The 19,717-nt window shown below is 42.6% G+C and overlaps 1 protein-coding gene across 1 annotated transcript in view; it reads left to right on the top strand.

Annotated features, from left to right (window-relative positions):
- IVD (isovaleryl-CoA dehydrogenase) overlaps positions 1–19,717 on the top strand; it is a 162,206-nt gene that overhangs the window by 87,424 nt on the left and 55,065 nt on the right. Inside the window, exons 4-6 of the mRNA XM_069208585.1 lie at positions 2,691–2,860; positions 6,106–6,199; positions 14,896–15,032. Coding sequence (XP_069064686.1) covers positions 2,691–2,860; positions 6,106–6,199; positions 14,896–15,032 — 401 coding nt within the window. The remainder of the gene's footprint in view (positions 1–2,690; positions 2,861–6,105; positions 6,200–14,895; positions 15,033–19,717) is intronic.

Genomic DNA, 19,717 nt, shown 5'->3' with positions numbered 1-19,717 from the left:
GATGCGATGTAGTTATGGGGCCACCTTCGCCAAGTGCAAACTTAGCACCGAGCCCAAATGAACAGCACCTCCCTTGGGTTTCAATGTTATCCATTCCAATAAGGTGGTATGCCTTCACTATTAACACCCATAGCTCAAGGGTGCTACATAAGGCCACAATGTAGAAAAACACATAGTTGTGCATCAAAAGCATATAACCATGCAAAAGAGTCTAAATCAAATTGTAGAATGTTCCATATCTTCTTTATTTTACTTGTACGATGATCTAAGTCCAAAACGTTACAGCCTAAAAGAAAGCCAGCGCCTTTCGTTCACCATCGTGAAGTTCTTCATGACATACATATACATAACTAACATTTTGTAATGCAAATCTCGTGAATATATGTTCCACCATGAAAGGATTTCCATATGTATGTGAAGTTCCCGTTATGTTTCAAACCCTGGATCCTTTCTTATATTTCAGGCCAGGCTTCCCCCATAGTTGACACCTCAGTCCGTGTCCCGAATGATACACAAGCCCTAACTCACACCGCTTAGATCCAAAAAGGATCAGATCTACGAGGTGTGACTTGCAGCTTGTGTATCATTCAGGATACGGACTGAGGTGTCAACTATGTGGCAATCTAGGCGGCCAGGATACACATGCCCCTTTAACCTGAAAGCTTGAGTCCACCCACCCCCAACTAATGCATTATGCACTGCACTTGTGGAAATATATATGCTTTTTTGGGCGAATTGAAAATTGCTCCAACTACAGAACTTGATGTTTCTTCAACTTGGCCTTCAAAGTACTTGCCAATAGAGTTACCACAGTCTAGCTTGGCTCCTAGAACAGCTACAGCCACTAAGCTCTATATGCCTTGGTTTTAGCAATGATTTGTTCCTACCTTCAAAAATTATTCCTTTGGAGCACCAGCCCTTTATTTTGTCCAGACTTACAATGCTGTAATTTGGTTCACACCTTTATCTTAGAAGTGAAGGAAGGCAAAGTTCTGAAAATCTAAGAGGATTTTTGAGGAGTTAATGCTAAGTCTGAAATTAGAGATTGAATTACAATGGGTATTGTCCGAGCCTTGCAGAGTCCTATGTTCCAGTGTCAGAGTATTGGGATGGGAATGTTCCCTCCATGGAAAATGGATATTCATCCCTGTCCGGAGTCACCCAACAGCAAGTGAATCTAGTATCATGGCTTTCTTTTGGCCCAGCAAGCGTGAAATCCTGCATAGGGGCTCGGGCCTAAAATGACCACGATAACCAGTCCCTAGCTTTGAGGTCAAGGTGGGTGGTGCCCATGTAAATTGACACACGACTGTTCCATCTGTGTATCTGGGGCACGTACAGTGAGTAGTGGTGACAGCATACCATTTCTAATCTGATAACGTTTTGACAGGCCTTTTTACATGTTTCAAGTAAGAGAGCAATTCCCACAGGCCCTCTCTGGCAAAGGCTCAGGTTGTGTCATGCCCATATCCTGCAGTAACATCTCAGTGTATATATCGAATGTGTGTTGATGCTCAGGTGATTGATAAGATACAGATACTGCACTTTCACAGGCTAGAAGGCGGTGTCCTCATAAATAGATGAGGGAATGGGTCCATAAACATATGATTGAAGTAGCATTTTTAAATAGCAATCAATTGAATAAGGCTTGAGTCTCAAGAAGGCTCGAGGTCAACAAGTTAGAAACCATGAAGTTTTATTAAAATGCATTACAGAAAGCAAAAATAGAAACCGACAAAATACAAAATAAATCGGTTCTAGGGAATTAGCATAAGGTGCATCTTTTTCCATGAAAACTAGCAGCATTTGGAGAAATAGATTCTGCATGAGAAAAACCTGGACAAGTGAAATTTTGTTTTTCATCTCGATTCTTCCAAACTCGAGGTCATCATAGGCTTGTGCTTTAATGTTCCGCAGCTCAACTTCATTTCTTTCTCACAAGTTAGTCCCTCTCTATAACAAACTGCTTCCAAACTTTGAAGGAAAAGAAGGACACTAATTACTTTAATATATTTGTGGCAGCCCAGACTACCATACTTTTGTTTGGGCGTGTTATTTGCCCTACTTGACGTATATTGACGAACTCTACTTTTTCTCACTTAGAAACGTGTCTTGTCTATTAGTCTTCTGCTGATGGCACCCAAATTCTAGTCCAACCCCCTGTGTCCCTGGACCACAATAACAATTTGTGCAACTGTCCTAGACCCTCAGCAGTCTACTTTTGAAGGAACCTAAAACTACTTTTGATGTGAAGTAAATCTACCTCAACAATGCACTATCTTGAAGGCATAATCCAATGCATTGTTTTTCAAAAACATCCTGTTGGGGCATAAGAATCCTGGAGTCCTTTTAGATGAGCAGTTATCAATCAAGAAACTCTTTGCACACGTTACAGAGTCATTCACCTTAATCCCACAGACAAGTGACAAAATGATGGAGTCCTTTGCCAAATCTAGATAAGGCCCTACACCTATACCATTGTGTCACAAAAATGTCAAAGCTTCACTTTACTTTAGGAAACCATGTTTTCCGAGTCGGCTTTTAGTTCTGCAAGCAATAGGCTCCATGGCATCTTGAGGCAATGTTGCATAGAGTGTGCGATATGTGCTGTCACTTCCATGCTTGGAACACGTAGGATAGGCGTGCATTCAAATGAAAAGTTTTGATGTTAACTGTTTTGTGTTTTTCAGTGGAATATGGAGGTGCTGGCATGGGGTACATGGAGCACTGCATAGTGGTGGAAGAAATGTCTCGCGCCTCTGCGGCTGTTGCCCTCAGCTATGGTGCTCACTCAAACCTGTGTGTCAACCAGTTAGTCCGAAACGGCAATGAGGCCCAGAAGGAGAAATACTTGCCCAAGGTAAAGTGAATGCTGTTACTGTTGTGGTCTCTGTGGAGACATGGCTGTGCTTTTATTAGATCACTCTAAAAAAGAAAGTGAAAGGTGATTCTGTGGCTGAGAAGAAACACCGACCAGAAGGAGTTTTAAAGAGGTTCGAGATATAACCTCTGGTGATGATCTAACCTACTTGTATGTTGAATTTCTGTTAAATTGATGCGAGTGGAAACATTTATAATTTGATTTATAATAATGACATTTAAGACTCTATTGTCTGGAAGTGCAACCCTCGCATTCCTGAATACACTTCTCTCCCACAGCAGTGGGATCGCCTCGCCCTTGGCCAGCTCGCTGGTGGATCCGTTCTCCATGGATGTCTCTGTCTGGGGCCTGTGTTTGCCCAGCACAGCGATGCAGAGAACAGAGATGTGTTGCCAGAGCTGGACTTGTCATTACCTGTTGGCAGGTAGTGACTGATGCAGTGCAGATCACCACAGACTCAAGGGGACACAAGTGGGTCCCAAGGATGCTCCTTCCTGTAGCTACACAGACTTTGGCACATGCTGATGCGCTTCAGTCTGCAATCACTGGCATGAATGGTTCACACTGACGTCTGGAAATCAGCATTTTATAACACATAATAACAGCTACAACCCACTCAGCGCAGATTGACCGTTGTCCATTGATTAATTAGCATTTTCCTTATGTAGGTTATACAAACTTGAACATTCTAAATACACTCATTAATCATTGTTACCATGCACCTTGCAGATAATTTCCTTTTGTTAAAAGCATTCTATTTTTATTTTAAAATTCTAGATTTGAACAACATAACTATTTATTTTTTTCTAGTCTTTTGGTTTTTTCTACAGCCCAAGGAGTGTAATCCTGGGTTTCACTCTGTTATCAGTATTGATTTCCCAGTTTGAAAAAGGCTCCTTTTCAAGCCAGCTTCCTCAAAACAAACAATTAATAAGAAAAGTCGCTAATGGGTAACACGTAATATCGTCTTATATTGACATCCGGGGGTTGAGGCAGCATTACAAATCACCCTGCTTTCAGTCTCATGGTTTAAGATGTCAACAGAACCCTGCATAGGGCCATGTTACATGGTATGTAGCACCTCTGTAGTTATGGTTAAGTCACATGTTCCATTGAAAAGACACTTTTTGTTTTCATAATAACTTTGGGGCTTTTCGATTAACTTACAAGTCAACTTTGGATTCTTCGTGGCTGGTTTTGTATAGATCCTTCAAAAAAACACCAAAACATATGGGAGGGGTCGCAAAAGTGCAGGTTCCCAGTCGAATTGTCATAGTATTCCTTGCTACCTGCTGCAGGAAAGAAATAGCTGGATGAAATTGCACCACATTTGGCATTAAGGTAGCACTTTACATAAGGAAGGAGATTTACTTGGTTTTCTGTTAATCAGTTAAGTACTTTTTGAGAAATTAGCATATAAAAAGGATCTCGATTGGGCATTAAGTAATTACATTTTATAGAGCTCCGGACTGTTGATATGCAGCATTCTGTGAACCTGGTTCCACAAAGGACTGCAAATCCAAAAATGATAAAAGTGCTCAAAATTGATTGTCTACGAACTTTTTCTCCTGACTGCTTCTAGTTAATGGATCTGTTAAGTCAAACCACTGATTGGCTGGCTGTAACATCAGTAAAATGAATCCTATGGCCACCATTAAAGGATCTGGGGTGTACACGTTGACACTAAGGCACCCCTATGGGGTTCGCGCTTGTAAAATTAAAAAATGCCGAATGCTGCTTTGGGTTTCCTGTCATATGTTATGCAGTTCCCAACGATACCCCTCAAGTTCCACTGAGCCTGGATACGACGCACAAAACAATGCAGGCTTGAAGGGCAAAGAACAGTAAACCCAGGACAAGATTCAGGGACCCATGCTGGTCCATTCTTGGATTTATGGATCTGGTTCTAAACTGCAGATCTAGCACTGTTGTGCTACCAGGCATTTGTTGGCCCAGGGCCTTGTGAAAAACCACAAGTTCAATTTAGGGCTTGGCTGAAGGTCATGCACAATGTGGGTTGGCCACCCTCAGAGGGTGGGGTTACTAGGCCCGGTTGGAGGTTTGGGTGCCCTTGGATGTGATATTTGATCAAAACTAACTCAAAAATGTAATTAAAAAAAGGTTTACATTGAAGGTATGGTTAACTTTCGTTGTATAACACTTCATTGTAAGTTTAAAAAAAAAAGATCAGAAACTCACCTAAAAACATATGATGTGCAATTATGGTTACAAATTAAAACAGAAACCCATTGAAATTTAGAAATTGTGGTTGGGACCACAAACCATAACTTGCACAACAGCCATGCAAACCATTACTGGCATACCAAATGTGATCTTATTAACCTCACAATATTTATACTGATACGTAACACCTAAAAGCACCATGTAATTAAACAACACATAATTGAACAAATATTACTAAATTAACACTCATCTTTGCCAAAGTGGTAAGGGTAACATGATATGTAATTCCACCTGTAAGATGTTTCCATTTCTAACAAGAGGCTTGTCAACCACATTACAATTTATAGTTAATTCTATAATTAACCTGGCATTGCTACTTAGTTTAGAGCAGGGGTCACCAACCTTTTCTGCAATAGAAGCTACTTATGTTCAAAGAAAACCATCCCAAAGCTATTGATTAGTGTTGTAACAGTAACCACAACAGATAAGATTACGTTAGTGGCCACCGTGTGTAAAATTACTAGCAGTGATCACCTCCAGGCATCAGGCAGGACTTCCAGCAGTGATGTGAACAAAAGCTTTGGCAATTTGGAATTCTTCAACACAAGTAACACATAAGAGCCATAGCTATGTCTCTTGCACAAAGTATTAATATCAGTAACAGGTCTGTCCAGTGGCACATGAGTTATATAACGCTCAAATATCTGCTTTAAATGTGTTTTGGAAATTCACCATTTGTCTCCAAACATAACCTTACAAGATCTGAAAATACACACTTTTTCGTCTCAAATGCACATTAGATTTTGATATACATGTATTACTTCACCAAGCAGAAGCTTCTAATTTAGAACGCTGGGCTGCACACAGAACTACCAGTAGATCACAAGCTACTTGTTGGAGAAGTCTGATTTAGAACATATTTAAGCGAAGTGGTAGACTTACTCATGCCTACAGATGTTTCGTCTGCATAACTTAAATGATAGAATGAGGCCATGCAACATCTTTGTCAATTGCTTCATTGCAGATTTTTGTCTTCACAGCTGATTAATGGGGAACATGTTGGTGCTCTTGCGATGAGTGAAGCAAATGCTGGCTCAGACGTTGTGTCCATGAGATTGAAGGCAGAAAAAAAAGGTACAAGCTCATCATGTATCACTGATTATTATCCGCTGTCATTTTGTAGAGCCATGTTTGCTACTTGTGTGGCTTCATGTTCCTGTTGACTTGTGTGAGGATTTCCCACACAAGTGAGGGCACATGTGAGTAGTTGCACAGTGTTTGGGCAGTATGAACCAGATGAGATGAGTTAGGTGGCATACTCAGGCTTATAGATGTGCTCCAGAGTGTTCAGTCATTTCTCCATTTGCAGCCCTAAGATCATAGCTTTTAAAACGATAAATTCAACGAATTAGGTTATCATAAAAACCTTGTCTTGTAAGTACTCCCATCAAACTCTTAAATACTTGAATTGTTTTTCACAGCTAATAAATTACAAAATGCTATTGCCATATCCTTCTCATTTCGACTAATAACATTGTTGCAACATCATATGTTAAGTTGGTGTATCTCATCAAAATATTTGTTTGGTAACAGCACTTTAAATATTACTAACAATCCAGAAAACAGGACTACAATTTGATTTAAGGCAACGCTAACAATAACCTGCTTTAAGTTAAACTCCTGACACGTGTTTTTAGGGTTGAGCCTGCAATGCATGAATACGCACTCTTGCTAGCGAGGCTATATTGTAACCAATATAGGGCTTGCAAAAAGCCACTAGCTTACCATTTGTAGCCATCTGTGTCACTCTGCTTTGCTGCATCCTAAACAGCCAGCAGAGGTCATGCGTCTCTTTTCCAGAACAGTACACAGTTCACAGATCAGATTTTCCTTTTCAGTCGATAAACGTGTATTGAAGAAAGTCCTTTTTAGGTCGAGCCTAGGCAGTGCAAGCGCTGTCTCTGCGATACCTGCTGTGTTCAGTTTAAAGGCTTAAGCCACACCCACTCTTGCCATTCATTCTTTGTTGTGCTTGTCTTTAAATGCTTCACTTTTATTGGTGCTTTGTGCTAAATGTCCCTCCTTTCTGCCCTAAGTTCCTGCCCAGGGAGCATTCACTGAGAGAACATTTTTACTGACCATTACACATCAAATCTCAGGCGGGTAAAGTGCTCTGCTGTTGGCACTTGGTAAACAGGAAGAAATCTCCTTTACGGTGATGCCAGCTGTTCAGCTGCTGTGCCGTATAATCAGGGATGAATAGTTTTCCCTCGCCAAGGCTCATCGCACCCCCAGTGCTACACCTCTCCCATGTGTCACAGGTCCCGCAAAAGAGCAGCGGGGACTGCTTGTTTATAACTTTGCTGTATTGTTAATGCAGGACTGTGTCACAGACACAGCTGGCCACCTTCTGATTGCCACCACTTGGGAGCCCCTCGTGAAATCAGGACACCCCTGCATATCTTCCGAGCTAGAGGATGACCTCAGACTCGATTCATGAGTCTTCCTTTGCAGTGGCGAGACCAGATCCTCAATGGAAGATGCTTAGAAACACACCGGAAGCAAAATGGTTGCAAATGGCCTCACACTGTGCATAGCAACCCCAGGTTGCTCTTGCGGTCCACTGGCCCAGTCCTTCAATCACTCCCCATCGTTGATCCCATCTGACTCCTTCTCTCCCTCAGTCCCCTGTCATCAGCCTTATGCTGCTTATTCTGTCCTTGGTGCACTGCCACCACTGCTCTCCATCACCGGCCCATGCTGCTCTGCCTGCCCATCAGCCGCAGGCAATGGCTACACTCTGCCATCGCCATGTCACTGTTTCAGTCTGTTGGCTTGCTGCTACCCTTGCTATCCCCCCTCTGCTCCATATCATCCTTCCTGTGCATCGTTCCCTTGTCCCCATCCACCTCCTATATTTACCCCCCCTAAAACTAATCCTGCACTTTGGTCGTGTGTCGTGACCCTTGTTGACCAGGCTCATGCGATTGCTGTGCTTGCTCACTGGCATCATGTCGCTGCCATCAACCTCCCCCATTCCTCCTGTCCTTTGGCCCACTGCCTTCAACTTCTGTCTATAGCATTATTGACCTGTTAGTATTCCAGTGCTTAATTTGTACATAAAAAGGTGTTGGTGCCCAAAGCCCTCCTCTGAAGTACGCAGCTGCTGCATTTAAATGTGCGAGCATGGAAACTGAGGCAGCGCAATCCTGAAGCCATCTTGGCCTCTTTAATCCATTTCCAGCCACTCCTGCTCTGCAGCTCACTCCTACAGATTTCTGCTCTCTCCCTTTATGATGCTTTTTCGTTTTTGGAAACAGCCGGCTCAAATTAAGCACTGTACTATTACCACAGTCTGTGTTTTTCTCAACACCCTTTTCGTCGTACCCCTGATCGTAAACCTTCTTAATCCCCGGTTTTGTCTCTTCTCCACTCTCACCACCTCTCTTTAGTCCATTGGCATCCTTCCACTCCTGAAAGCCACGGATCACTGTCACACACTGTTGTTGGCTTTCTCTGGCTTTCCACCGCGAGCCACACTCTCTGCTGTTTTTTCTCTCCATCTTTCTCCTGCTTCTAATCAGCCTCCCACCTCTCCATGCCGATCTTCTTTTGTCCCATCCACTACATTGTTTTTTCTGTGATTCATTTCCTTCCACTTTCTCGCCTCAATCCAGCTCTTCAATCTCAAAGTCTTTTCTCTCTGTCTCTCTCTCTCGCTCTCTCTCAGCAACTTCCTTTAGATCATCCAGTGCTGTCATCACCCTCTTTTCTGTCTTTCTCTTCAACAACTGCCTCAGGACAGCATCCACAGCCGCAATGGGGCTACAAATATAATCTAATGGGCATTTCTAAAGCGCTCTGCTACCCCGAGTAGTGCACCACCAGTGAGAACTAACTGACAGGAATAATACTTATCCTGCTTAAAAAGCAAAGTTTTCAGTTTCTTTTGAAACAGGCAAGTGGCTTAAATGCTCCGTAGCTCTATAGGAAGTATGTTCCATAGTGAAAGTCCTAAGGATGAAAAGGATCTACCCCTGTTCTGGACAGCCGAATCCTATGGATTTTGCCCAGAAAAACGTTGTCTGAGCGCAGGAGCTTGGGTGGCGCACAAAAGTAAATTCTTTGTATAAGATAACCAGAACCAGACTGATGACGTGCCTTATGTATCGCAAGGTCTTGAAAAGGATCCTCTCCCTAATAGGCAGCTAATGCAGCTCCCTATGGAAAGGGAAAACATGCGCTCTGTGGGGCAGGCCTAGCAGGGTTCGGGCTACTGCATTTTGGACCACCTGCAATTTGTTAATCGGGCAGGCACAAGTACAGTGCATTGCCATAATCAAGCCTAGATGTTAAGGTCTGTATTACCAATTTCTGAGCAGGAAGAGTAAGAAAATGCAAGAACTTACTCCATACACTTAACCAAAACAGGTCCCAACTACTGCATTGACCTGAAACAGAAAAGAGAGCGCACCATCTAGCTTGATACCTAGATTTTTGACAATGCTAGTATGACGTATTGGCAGAAGAGCCTCAACTGGCCAAAAGGGCTCATCGTTTCTTCCACCAAAGAAGAGTAGCTCTGTCCTTCCTTCATTACATTGAGGCTGGTGGTGCGTCATCCATTGAAAGACTGCTGACAAGCAGGGGCTTATTGTTTTAGTCAGGGAACATTTCGTCCCTACCCCAGGAAAAAAGTAGCTGGATGTCATCAGTATAGGAGATTATTATTGCTCCCAGGGCCTCTGCCAAGAATGCAAGAGCAGTGAGGTAAATATTAAGAAAGAAAAGTGGGTTTCAAAGCCCGAACCCTGAGGTACTCCCTGGTGGAGATCACAGGACCCAGATTAAAAAAAGGTGGTCACCAAACCGCTTGACCTCAATCCTCCATGAACAAGGCCAGCCAGTCCAAGGCAAGCCCCCAGATTCCAATGACTTGGAGAAGGGCCAGGAGTATGGAATGGGGCACAATGTCATAGGCTACTGACAAATCATGCATGATCAGCACAGCACTGCCCCAGACAACCAAGGTACTCCTGATGTAATCTACCACCTCCACTAGTGCCGACTCCGCACTCTAGTTGGGGCAAAAAACAGATTGACCTGGATGCAATAGGTTATTATTTTCCAAGTAGGTACACAGCTGATTGTTGACATGCTTTTCCAGTACTTTCGGAGGGCCAGAAGCAAAGAGATAGGTCTGCAATTGGCACGATCAGCAGAATTAGCCTGGGTTTCTTCAGCAGTGGCAGAACTTTAGCCTGCTTCCAGGCACGGTGTACTATAGCTGATGACGGAGAGGCATTCAAGAGGGTACGGCTAAGGGATTAATAACAGCCCCTAAAATAATAAGGCCCGGAGTTCATGGATAGGAGGGGTAACCTGACTTAAGGCTGCAGATTGCCAATAGTGATCCTTCCAGAGATACTGGATCAAACCTGTCCAGCGAAAGAGTAGAGTGGAGAATTAGATTAGTCTGCTAATTGTCCACCATATTCTCTTCCACCTGCAAAGAAAGGAGAAGAGTGGCTTGAATATTTAGTCTTTTTCTGGAAATTGTGAGCCAGTTGTTGACACCATTTCACAGTGGGCGCCCGACACCCAGCACAGGCCTCCGTGGACATGAGGATCTCACCATTTAAAAAGATTCTGTAGACTTGTTGCCAGTGTTTATTATCCTATCAGGATTTTTTTGCATTTTTGATCTTTTTATATTTTTTATTTTTTTTAACACAGCTTTATATCTATCCTTAGCCGTCGGGTTGTATGATTGCCTCCACTGCCTTTTAAGATGTTTGCACTCACACTTAATCTCTTTGAGGGAGTCCGTGTACCAGGGACAGGAAGGCTTAGCTCTGCGTGACCGCCAAGAAAGTACGAGCACTAGTTCACAAGTGGTGGAGCCAATCCAATCATCCAAGAGGTCAGCATCTGTATTCACAACCCCTGAGAGAGTAAGTTTTCTCTCCTCCAATGCCCCACAGAACGCCTGTGGCTGGATCTTATGAAAAGCTCTTGACACCCAAGACACCAACCTCCTTGTGGTTAAATCCTCCTGCCACAGCAACACCTAAATTTAATTAAATAGTGGTCCAACCAGACTAACAGTGTAGGAGTACCCACTTCTAATGTTACATTAGAGAATATCTGATCTAGAACATGTCCCGCTCAATGTGTAGGCTCAAACACAAATTGGGACAAGGCCAAAGAAGAAATACTCTCCCGAAGGTAGACTACCACCTTCTCCTCAGTGATACCCATATGGAGATTGAAGACTCCAAAAAGAATAAAGTGAACTTATCTCAAGACAAAATGTGTCAAGACACTGTACAAGGAATTAAAGAAAGGACCTGCCGGACCTGGAAGTCTATAGATTAATACTACTCCAACCCCACCCCCCAAGGATTGATTAGGAGAGAGGGTGAGGCAAAAACCCAGTGCCTCCACTTCTACCAGCCCCCCCACCCAGTGGAGATTAAAGTGCTGTTAAATTTGTCCCGAAAGATCATAGCAACTCTGCCTCCTCTACCACTCTTGTGGTCTTTTTTGCATATTTTATAAGCTTTAGGAATTGCTGAGAAGATAGAATTGCCTAAAAATGCCGTTAACCAGGTTTCTGTTAAAAATAGTCCATCCAGGTTCTCCTCATGTGAGGGTTGAAAATACCAACAGCGTGTTTAGGCAGTGATCTAGCATTAATCAAAGCTGCTTAAAAGCCAGGAGTTATACTACTCTTGGACTTAGGTGGCAATGTGTCATTTTTGCCAGAACATATATCACCCTCTAAGGACCCAGGGCAACACTAACCAAAACTGTATTTCTCAGTGGTTGGGCAGCCACCGCTGACTCAAGCTCACCTCCTGCACTCAGACTTGGCACAACAAGAGCAGTGTCTGTCTGGGTGCCGGTGAGAGGTGGAGCCACTCATCACATAGAGCCCGGTCTGCTAAGGGTTTGACACTTGCTGCAGCGCAGAGAGCAGAGGTGTGGTAACTGGTAGAATCCAGATGCTGCAGCATCCAGCAGACCCCGGCAGGTCAATCCACTAAACTACACATCCCTTGCAGGCCTTGCACAGAGTAAGCTGGCTTGGTGCCCCGGCACCTATGAAACTTCTCAACCACCATTACACAGTAAGTGCTTGACACCCCCGGGGCATGCAACCTGCCCTGAACTTTGCTTCATCCCCCCCCCACCAAATTTACTCACCCACACGGCCACTCTTCCCAGCCGCCATTCTCAACACAACACAAAGATGCCTCACTAACGGACATGTTGCTAAAACCCTCCTAAAAACAAAAAAAATGAACCAGCACAGAGCAGACTGGCACCGGGGTGCGGCCTGCGGACACCACCCAGGCTGATGCAGATGGCCCTCTTAACCGCTCTTACATAGCAGCACTGTTTGGCAGGTTTCAGGGTGACATTGCAGGACTCCGAAGTGTAGTCGCCACAGAACTCAAAGAGGTGAAATGCAATGTGGTGTAACTTGACCAATGAGTGAAGCAAAATAGCGATGCCAAAGAGGAAGAATTGGATGCCTTTCTCCGTGAACAGTTTGCGCTACGAAAATGTAATGCAGATCTTCAGCTGCAACTGCAGAATCCTGAAAACAGATCCTGTCGTTCTAACATCAGGGCAAGAAGCGCTCTCCTGGCAGACTCTGGAGACCTGGAAGGTTATGTTTGTCGACTCTTCTGCCATGTACTACCAGACCTTGCTGACAAAGACATCATCCTAGACCGTACTCACAAAGCAGTCCGACTGTCCACCACCACCGGGTAGTAAACTTCTGCCCGAAAGAAGCTATCATGGCAGTGGTCTGTGACCTAGGAACCATCTTATTTGAAGGCGTGGCTGTACTAAGACCCCTATAACTCCCCAGATACTCCAAATGTGTGCCACCTTTTAGAAAAACAGTGGGTTCAAACAGAAATGGGGCCACCTTTTCCGCCTCACTTTTGTATGGAACAGCAAAACCCACATCATCTGCACCGTGGAAGAGGCTCGCTCGATCCTAGGTTTGGAAGACCCCCTGGGGAGACAGACTAACCATCCCGACCTAGAGATCGGTTCACACTGTGGTTAAATGGCAAGAAACTCCACCGGTCCTCAAAGCGCAGTGCCCACAAGCCATCAGCTGACGAGAGCTTCCAGGAATGATCTGCAGTGCACCATCAACTACAACACGAGTACGACACCTAGTAGTAATCCCATTCCGAAACCACTATGGTTCTAGTTAATGTATTGTGGCTACCAAGTTTAATATCCTGTGTATGGAGGTGCAGGAGTTAAAACAATTTGAAGGTGTTGTGTAAATTATAAATCAAAGATATAAGTTTAGAATTCATAATGTTTGTGTAATTTGTTTGGTTTGTATGCAAAGAATAGTTATAGTAATTTAAAGGTGAAACTTAAAAATTTGTAATCTTTGAGTGGGTTAAATTTGTTTTATAGAACAAAGTGTTCCTAACTATAGCAAAGGCTTAACCTTAGTTTTTGTTCTCATTATGTGTGTATATATAAATATATATTTAATACATTTTAGTAAAATCAAAAGGCCTTGGCTAACGCCAGACCTAAAACCCTGACATAAGAAAATGTTAATGCTCTTTGATTTTTCCTACCTTTGTCTTGCACAAGAAGCAAAGAGATACGAATATCACGGTCTTCAAAAATAAAGTAAAGAGAAAGCAATTGCACATTAAAATAGTACGTCATGTTTCTAACAAACAAAATTGATGAGCAAGTCCCCATGGCTGCGGTTCAGTTACTATACTCTGAGATGTAGGTAGCGGAAAGCAACATCAGCGTATCCATTATATCTACTACACTTCAAAAACAAGCCTTTGCAAAGCCAATAGGTATGCCATTGACCTCTAGCCTTTTGACAATTTCGGTTTTGTCTTGGTTTTTGAATAGCTGTAGTGTTAAAGAAGCTATGGGCCATCATTTAACTCCAGAAAGCAGATATTACCTTAGAACTCCCGGGCAGTGAAGGAAACTATTTTTGTGTGGATGTGCTCCTTGTGAAATCAGCCAATGGCGGAGGTGGTCAAAAGCATTGCCTTTTGATGCACACGAGTGGGTGGAAGAAAAATGTGAATTACACAGGCTAATGGATGAAGTCTGGATTAAAACCCCTATAAATCCCTATAAATTGTTATACACATACTTTTAATCAAATCCAAAGGTCTTGGCTAACGCAGACTTAAAAAAGACAGATGGCCTGGCATTGGCTGCTGCCTTCTTGCCTTCAAGAAGGAAAGGAAGGAGGAGCAGTTAGGGTTGGCAACACTTATTGCCCGTACGGATTAATTTATATTCAGAGTTGATGTGAGCTGATGTGAAATAGCAGCAGTCGGATAAAAAAGGCTATTCAACAGAAATGTATAAAGTATTAGCAGGAAATAGGATCTGATAAAGCTGGAAAGTGTCCTGTGCTCACATCAGAGGTGCCCTGTTATCACATCCAGCTCCGAATCCAAAAACGACACTAAAATAATTATAAAGGGAAAACACTGACCCTGAAGGGAACCAGCTTGTGTGTGGATGTGCTCCTTGTGAAAGAGCAAAACTCAGTCTTTCAAAGTAAAGCTAACCCGTAGTTTAAGTAGGCTGACTCACTGCCCCATGCTGTATGTTTTAGTGAGCGGAAGCAAAGTGTGAACGAGACAACAGTCCAATGGATGATGAGAGGTGGCTGAATCGCCCTTTCTATATGTATGATGATCAAATCAAAATATCTTGGCTAACTCCGGAACAAAAAATAGTGTTGTCAGCAGAGAATTTCAGAAAGTAAAGCTTTTTTTTTTTTTTTTAATTTTTAGGTGATTATTATGTTTTGAATGGCAACAAATTCTGGATTACCAATGGGCCGGATGCCGATGTTCTGATTGTTTATGCCAAAACAGAAAATAATCCCGAACATCCATCTCGTGGAATTACAGCATTCATTGTTGAAAAGGTAAGCCTCCATTCTCCAGGAGCCAGCCCAAAAATGTCAAAATAGAAGTGTATTGCTGGTTACAAATCTACCATCTTAATAGCGATAAACTTCTGTCGTCAAACTTTACACAGCTCAGCGTGCTAAAGCGTATTCTCATGCACAAGCATCATTTCACATTTAAACAGAATATACACTATATATATATATATATATATATATATATATATATATATATATATATACACACCCTCCCCCCCAAATGTAGGATCTTGGTATGTTATTGCTTCTAGAGAAAGTTCTTATGCCAAAAATATATATGAATTATTTCTTTCCTTAATATAACTTTACTCGATATTTTTCCCTATTTAACTTAGAATCGAAACGAGGCTAAACAAATAACTGTTCGAAATCCCTTTTAAGTTATTCTTCAAGACATAATGTGTTAGAAAGTGGGTTAATTGGGCATTGGTGTCAAACGAATTGTACACAAGTTAAGGTAAACTGCTAGTGAGAGACCCTAGAATGGTGTGCAGAGTCACTTAGCCTCAGTTCACTGTTTCCACTCTGTAGATCTTTCAGCACAAGCTCAGCAGCCTCTTTCAGTTTGTGTTATCTGATTTGGTTTCAAAATGCCTTCCCCTGATGTCTTTAAAAGCCTACATTTCTAAAGCCTCTTGAGGCAGTAACCCTTTTGTAGTGTTTACCACGCCATGGCCTTCCTCTACTTTACTTTCAATCATCATAGTAACACTTTTTCATAGTTGTTCCTGATGCATTAGAACAAAGTACTGTAACGATCATACTCCAGGTATTGTTTCTTTACCAGGAGAGTTCAACTTCTGACAGAGTGTCAATCAGGAGGATGGGTGGGCAAAGTAATCTGCTTAGTTGCTAAGCTGAGTATGAGAGAAGTCGCCATTTATCATATGCTTTATTCTTTTTTAATTGGGTCTCAGCCCAGCATGGTGGCCAAGATGCATGCTACAACCCCACTGAGATCCCCCCAAGATGTCTCAAAGAGACCGTCAGTGCAGTCTGTTACCTTGCCTAATTGATCACCTTTTGCTGTTTTGAAGCTCTACGTCGAAGCATCCCAAAAGGTTGATCGTTCTTAATGTTGAGCAAATAGTCCATCCACAACACCTTCAACGCCAAGAACGCGGAACAGACCCAAGCATGTTATTCACAGGTTGCCCTCACTCCTGAAACTCCATCTTAGATTCAGGAACCTCTGTTTCCTAAACCTTCAAGTCAACACAGTCCGTTTTCAATCGGCCCCTTCTGCATCTGAGGGCTACTCAGTGAAAGATGAGGTTTTATATAAACATATGGAGAGGGGTTAAGGCATGAGCAAAGGAGGCAATTACACAAAGTCCGCACCTTCCATGGGACCGCCTGGTAAGGTGGCTGAGTAAGGCGAAATTCCTGCCATAACGTTGCTCCCTAAACATCTTTTTCTAAGTTGGCAACCGAGCATGCTTAACAGAAACACAGGTTCACATGTACCACCTCTTGCGAGGGTATCTACATTTCAACGCAAACCTTTTTTTGCACTCAAAAGGTGCTACTGTTTGTGCATAACACACTTGGGTGTAATTCTGGCAGTTTAGCACAAGCACACATTTTTTTATACAAAGACCCATCTGCTAAGGTAGAAAGACTGCGCCAGGTCTCTAAAAATGCCTCTTTGAAGCAGACTCTAACATCCAGAAATGTTTTCATTTCTGCACACAATTTGCACATTGCATGTGTGCCAAACAGTACAGCACATTTACAGTGTGCCTACGTGTAAGATTTTGTACTGGAAGGTTATGCTTCTAGAACAAATCCTACACTAGGCAGCACACACACCTATGCACCAAGATTCAAAGGTACTGCGTGATGACAGGCAGTCGGTTTGTGCGGAGGGACTGTGAGCAGCCGCCATTTTTAATGAATATGCTTCTGCGCTATTCTCTTCCCTCTGCGCAACTGAGCGCACCAGCTTTGGTTGCTGCTCTGCGTTTTGTTAACAACTAATTCTGTCCCTCGGAGTGTACTTAAACTTTCATGATTCCACAGTAATCTGCATTAATAATAGTGTGTAGCACAAGTTATCTATTTGATTGTATAGTTAAACAATGACATACCTATTACAATTGAAGCAAAATTAATATGGTTTTGCTTTAATGTATTTTCTAGCTTAGAATAGCTAGGCCTCGGTAGGCCTGAATGCCATTTTAACCAATATAGATGCCATATGTGATGATCATCTCTGCCTGACACTTCGTGCAGTACTATGTATTTTGTATGAGGCACTGTTCTCAAAGAACTCGCTGGAAGAAGCCCACTTTATCATTCTTGATGGTTCGTCGTGCTAGCATACTGTATTGCATTCATTATTTTATTGATTACTTTTCAGTATTTGTAACTAGTTTGTTCTGACACCTCCTGATGACAGTAGGTCAGTTGGTGAATCCATATTCATGTAGTAGGTTTGTGTTAATTTGATAGCGAATTGTGACTTTTAAAAAAGTACAATGCGATGTGCTAGAGAAATAATTATTGATTGCACAAATGAGGTTTATAAAACCAGTCTAATTATGTTGCTCTTAAAGGCGGTTCTCTCTGTGTTATCGACCAGTTCCTTTGTTCAGGACAGAAACTTTCACCTACCCTTACGTGGCATGCTTCATCATAGTGTCCCTCTTCCCACCAGCCCCAAAGGTTGCTGGTGTGGACTAGAACTCCTTTCAGCAAGGGAGGAGCTCTTGGAAGAGTTTTTCATGATGTTGATGGCCCTATGGTAGCTATTAATGTGGATGAGGTTCGCAGGGTACAGGGCAGGTGCTTAGCAAGAATAAAACTACCTCTTGGTGGACTGAAAAGTAACTCTATTCTGGTGTCCTCGGGGGATGGATTAGAACCCTTCTTCTACTCCACGGTCTTTCTATCCTGTTCTTTATATTCATCTCTTGTTTTCTGTCCAATTTCCCTTGTTCAGCCAGATCACTGGTAACTGTCTAGCCAGAGAACTGTGCCTATATATGAAATGGAGAAGAGGGACAAGGTAGGGAAGAGAAATTAGGAGAAAGTGATTAGATTGTAACGAATTACATTAAAAAAAATGGCAGTGCTGGATGTTGACCAGCTCGTCCTCTAGTTGAAGGGCAGTTGTCATAATCATCAGACAAGCTACCTGTTATGAGTTCAGGTGCATCACATAACTTGTTCACTACCAGGGTTCTTGTGCACCTCTGTGCTAGAACTATTTCTAAAAATCTGCATTAAGTTGTTAAACACTGGAATTTCCCGAGTTTGAGATCCTACTGGAATCCGATTCTGGATGATGTTAACAGACCCTCTGGCTGGGGGTTACAACCGATGACGTGGCAATTAATACTGGGCCTTATCCCAACTCCCACTTCATAAAAACTGAGTAGTCGCTTATTGTTTTTTTTTTTTTTTTTTACACTATGCCTCACACTATGAAAATGACGCATTGCAATCCACTAGTTATTCCCATTGGCCCCTAACACGCAACCCTGGCTGCGTGACGTAAATGAATGAGCAGTGGTGGAGGAGAGACGGATGAAACTGGTACGCACGGATGACAAATTACAAGAGGACTTACAAGCCTGGACGATATTGCTACATGACTTGAATCACCCACCGGTGATGTGCTCTGTAGAGCCTACTGCAGGGGAAGTGCAAGTCAATTCTGACATTCCTACACCATCACTAGTCTAGTTATATGTATGATTTAAGAACTGTCCCTACCTGCGAGCCCATACTCCAGCTACGCGAATACCACAGATGCATTGTTGGTTGGGTGAGCGGTGGAGGGATGGGGTGGTGGTTCTTTTTTCTGCCACTGGAATACATTGGGGTGAATCCTGACATGGATACATTAATTAATGTTGTCTCGATGTCAAATTGTATATGGTCCAGTACTGTGTGACAACCACGTGCACAAGTGGAATGTAATGTATTTTATTGGATTCTTCTTGGATGTAAGAGAACGAAAAAGATGGTTTAAAAAAAGTTGTTAATCACGTGTGCCTCTTTCTTACCCTTTTGCATCCATACAAACTAGATTTCTATTGTCAGCATATTCAGGGCTATCTATTAGTGCAAGCCCCACATCAGTCTCATTTCAGCCTGAAAAACAATGAAATGTAGACTTTTTTCATTTTTTCAAACAAATGTGCTCAATATTGTTTTCTTCAAATGGGCAAATTCAAATCCCAGAATGCCGACTAAGGAAATGTTGCCCAGAAACTCTTGAGTCTGGCTACTCTATATAAATTTGAGCATTTCTAGACAGTGCAGTTTGTACAACCAAATATATGATAGCGAGGATCAATAAATTGTGGTGGAATCACTATTCATAATGCACCTTTCATTTGATGAGCGATATCAAATGCCAGAGTATATCAAAAGTTTCAAAACAATATATTTTCTAATTCTGTATAACCTAAGGGATCTAGGGGTGCAAGCCAGACCTCCCTTGCCCTGACTGGCTGACCGGGAGAATGTGATGACCCTGATGCTTGTCAGATGTTCCCCATCTTTTTCTGATACATTGTAATTCCCTCCATTTTCCCTCAAGCAGGAACATATTGCCAAGACATAACCCACTTTTATTTGCTTAAGAGTCTGCTGAGCATTGGGGTAACAGACTTGCATGAATTTTCTAGGGTTTTGTGCCCCCACAAGCGATA

This window comes from Pleurodeles waltl, chromosome 9 (assembly GCF_031143425.1).
Source record: "Pleurodeles waltl isolate 20211129_DDA chromosome 9, aPleWal1.hap1.20221129, whole genome shotgun sequence".
NCBI classification, from domain to species: Eukaryota; Metazoa; Chordata; class Amphibia; order Caudata; family Salamandridae; genus Pleurodeles; species Pleurodeles waltl.
This window is presented reverse-complemented; position numbering and strand designations above follow the sequence as displayed.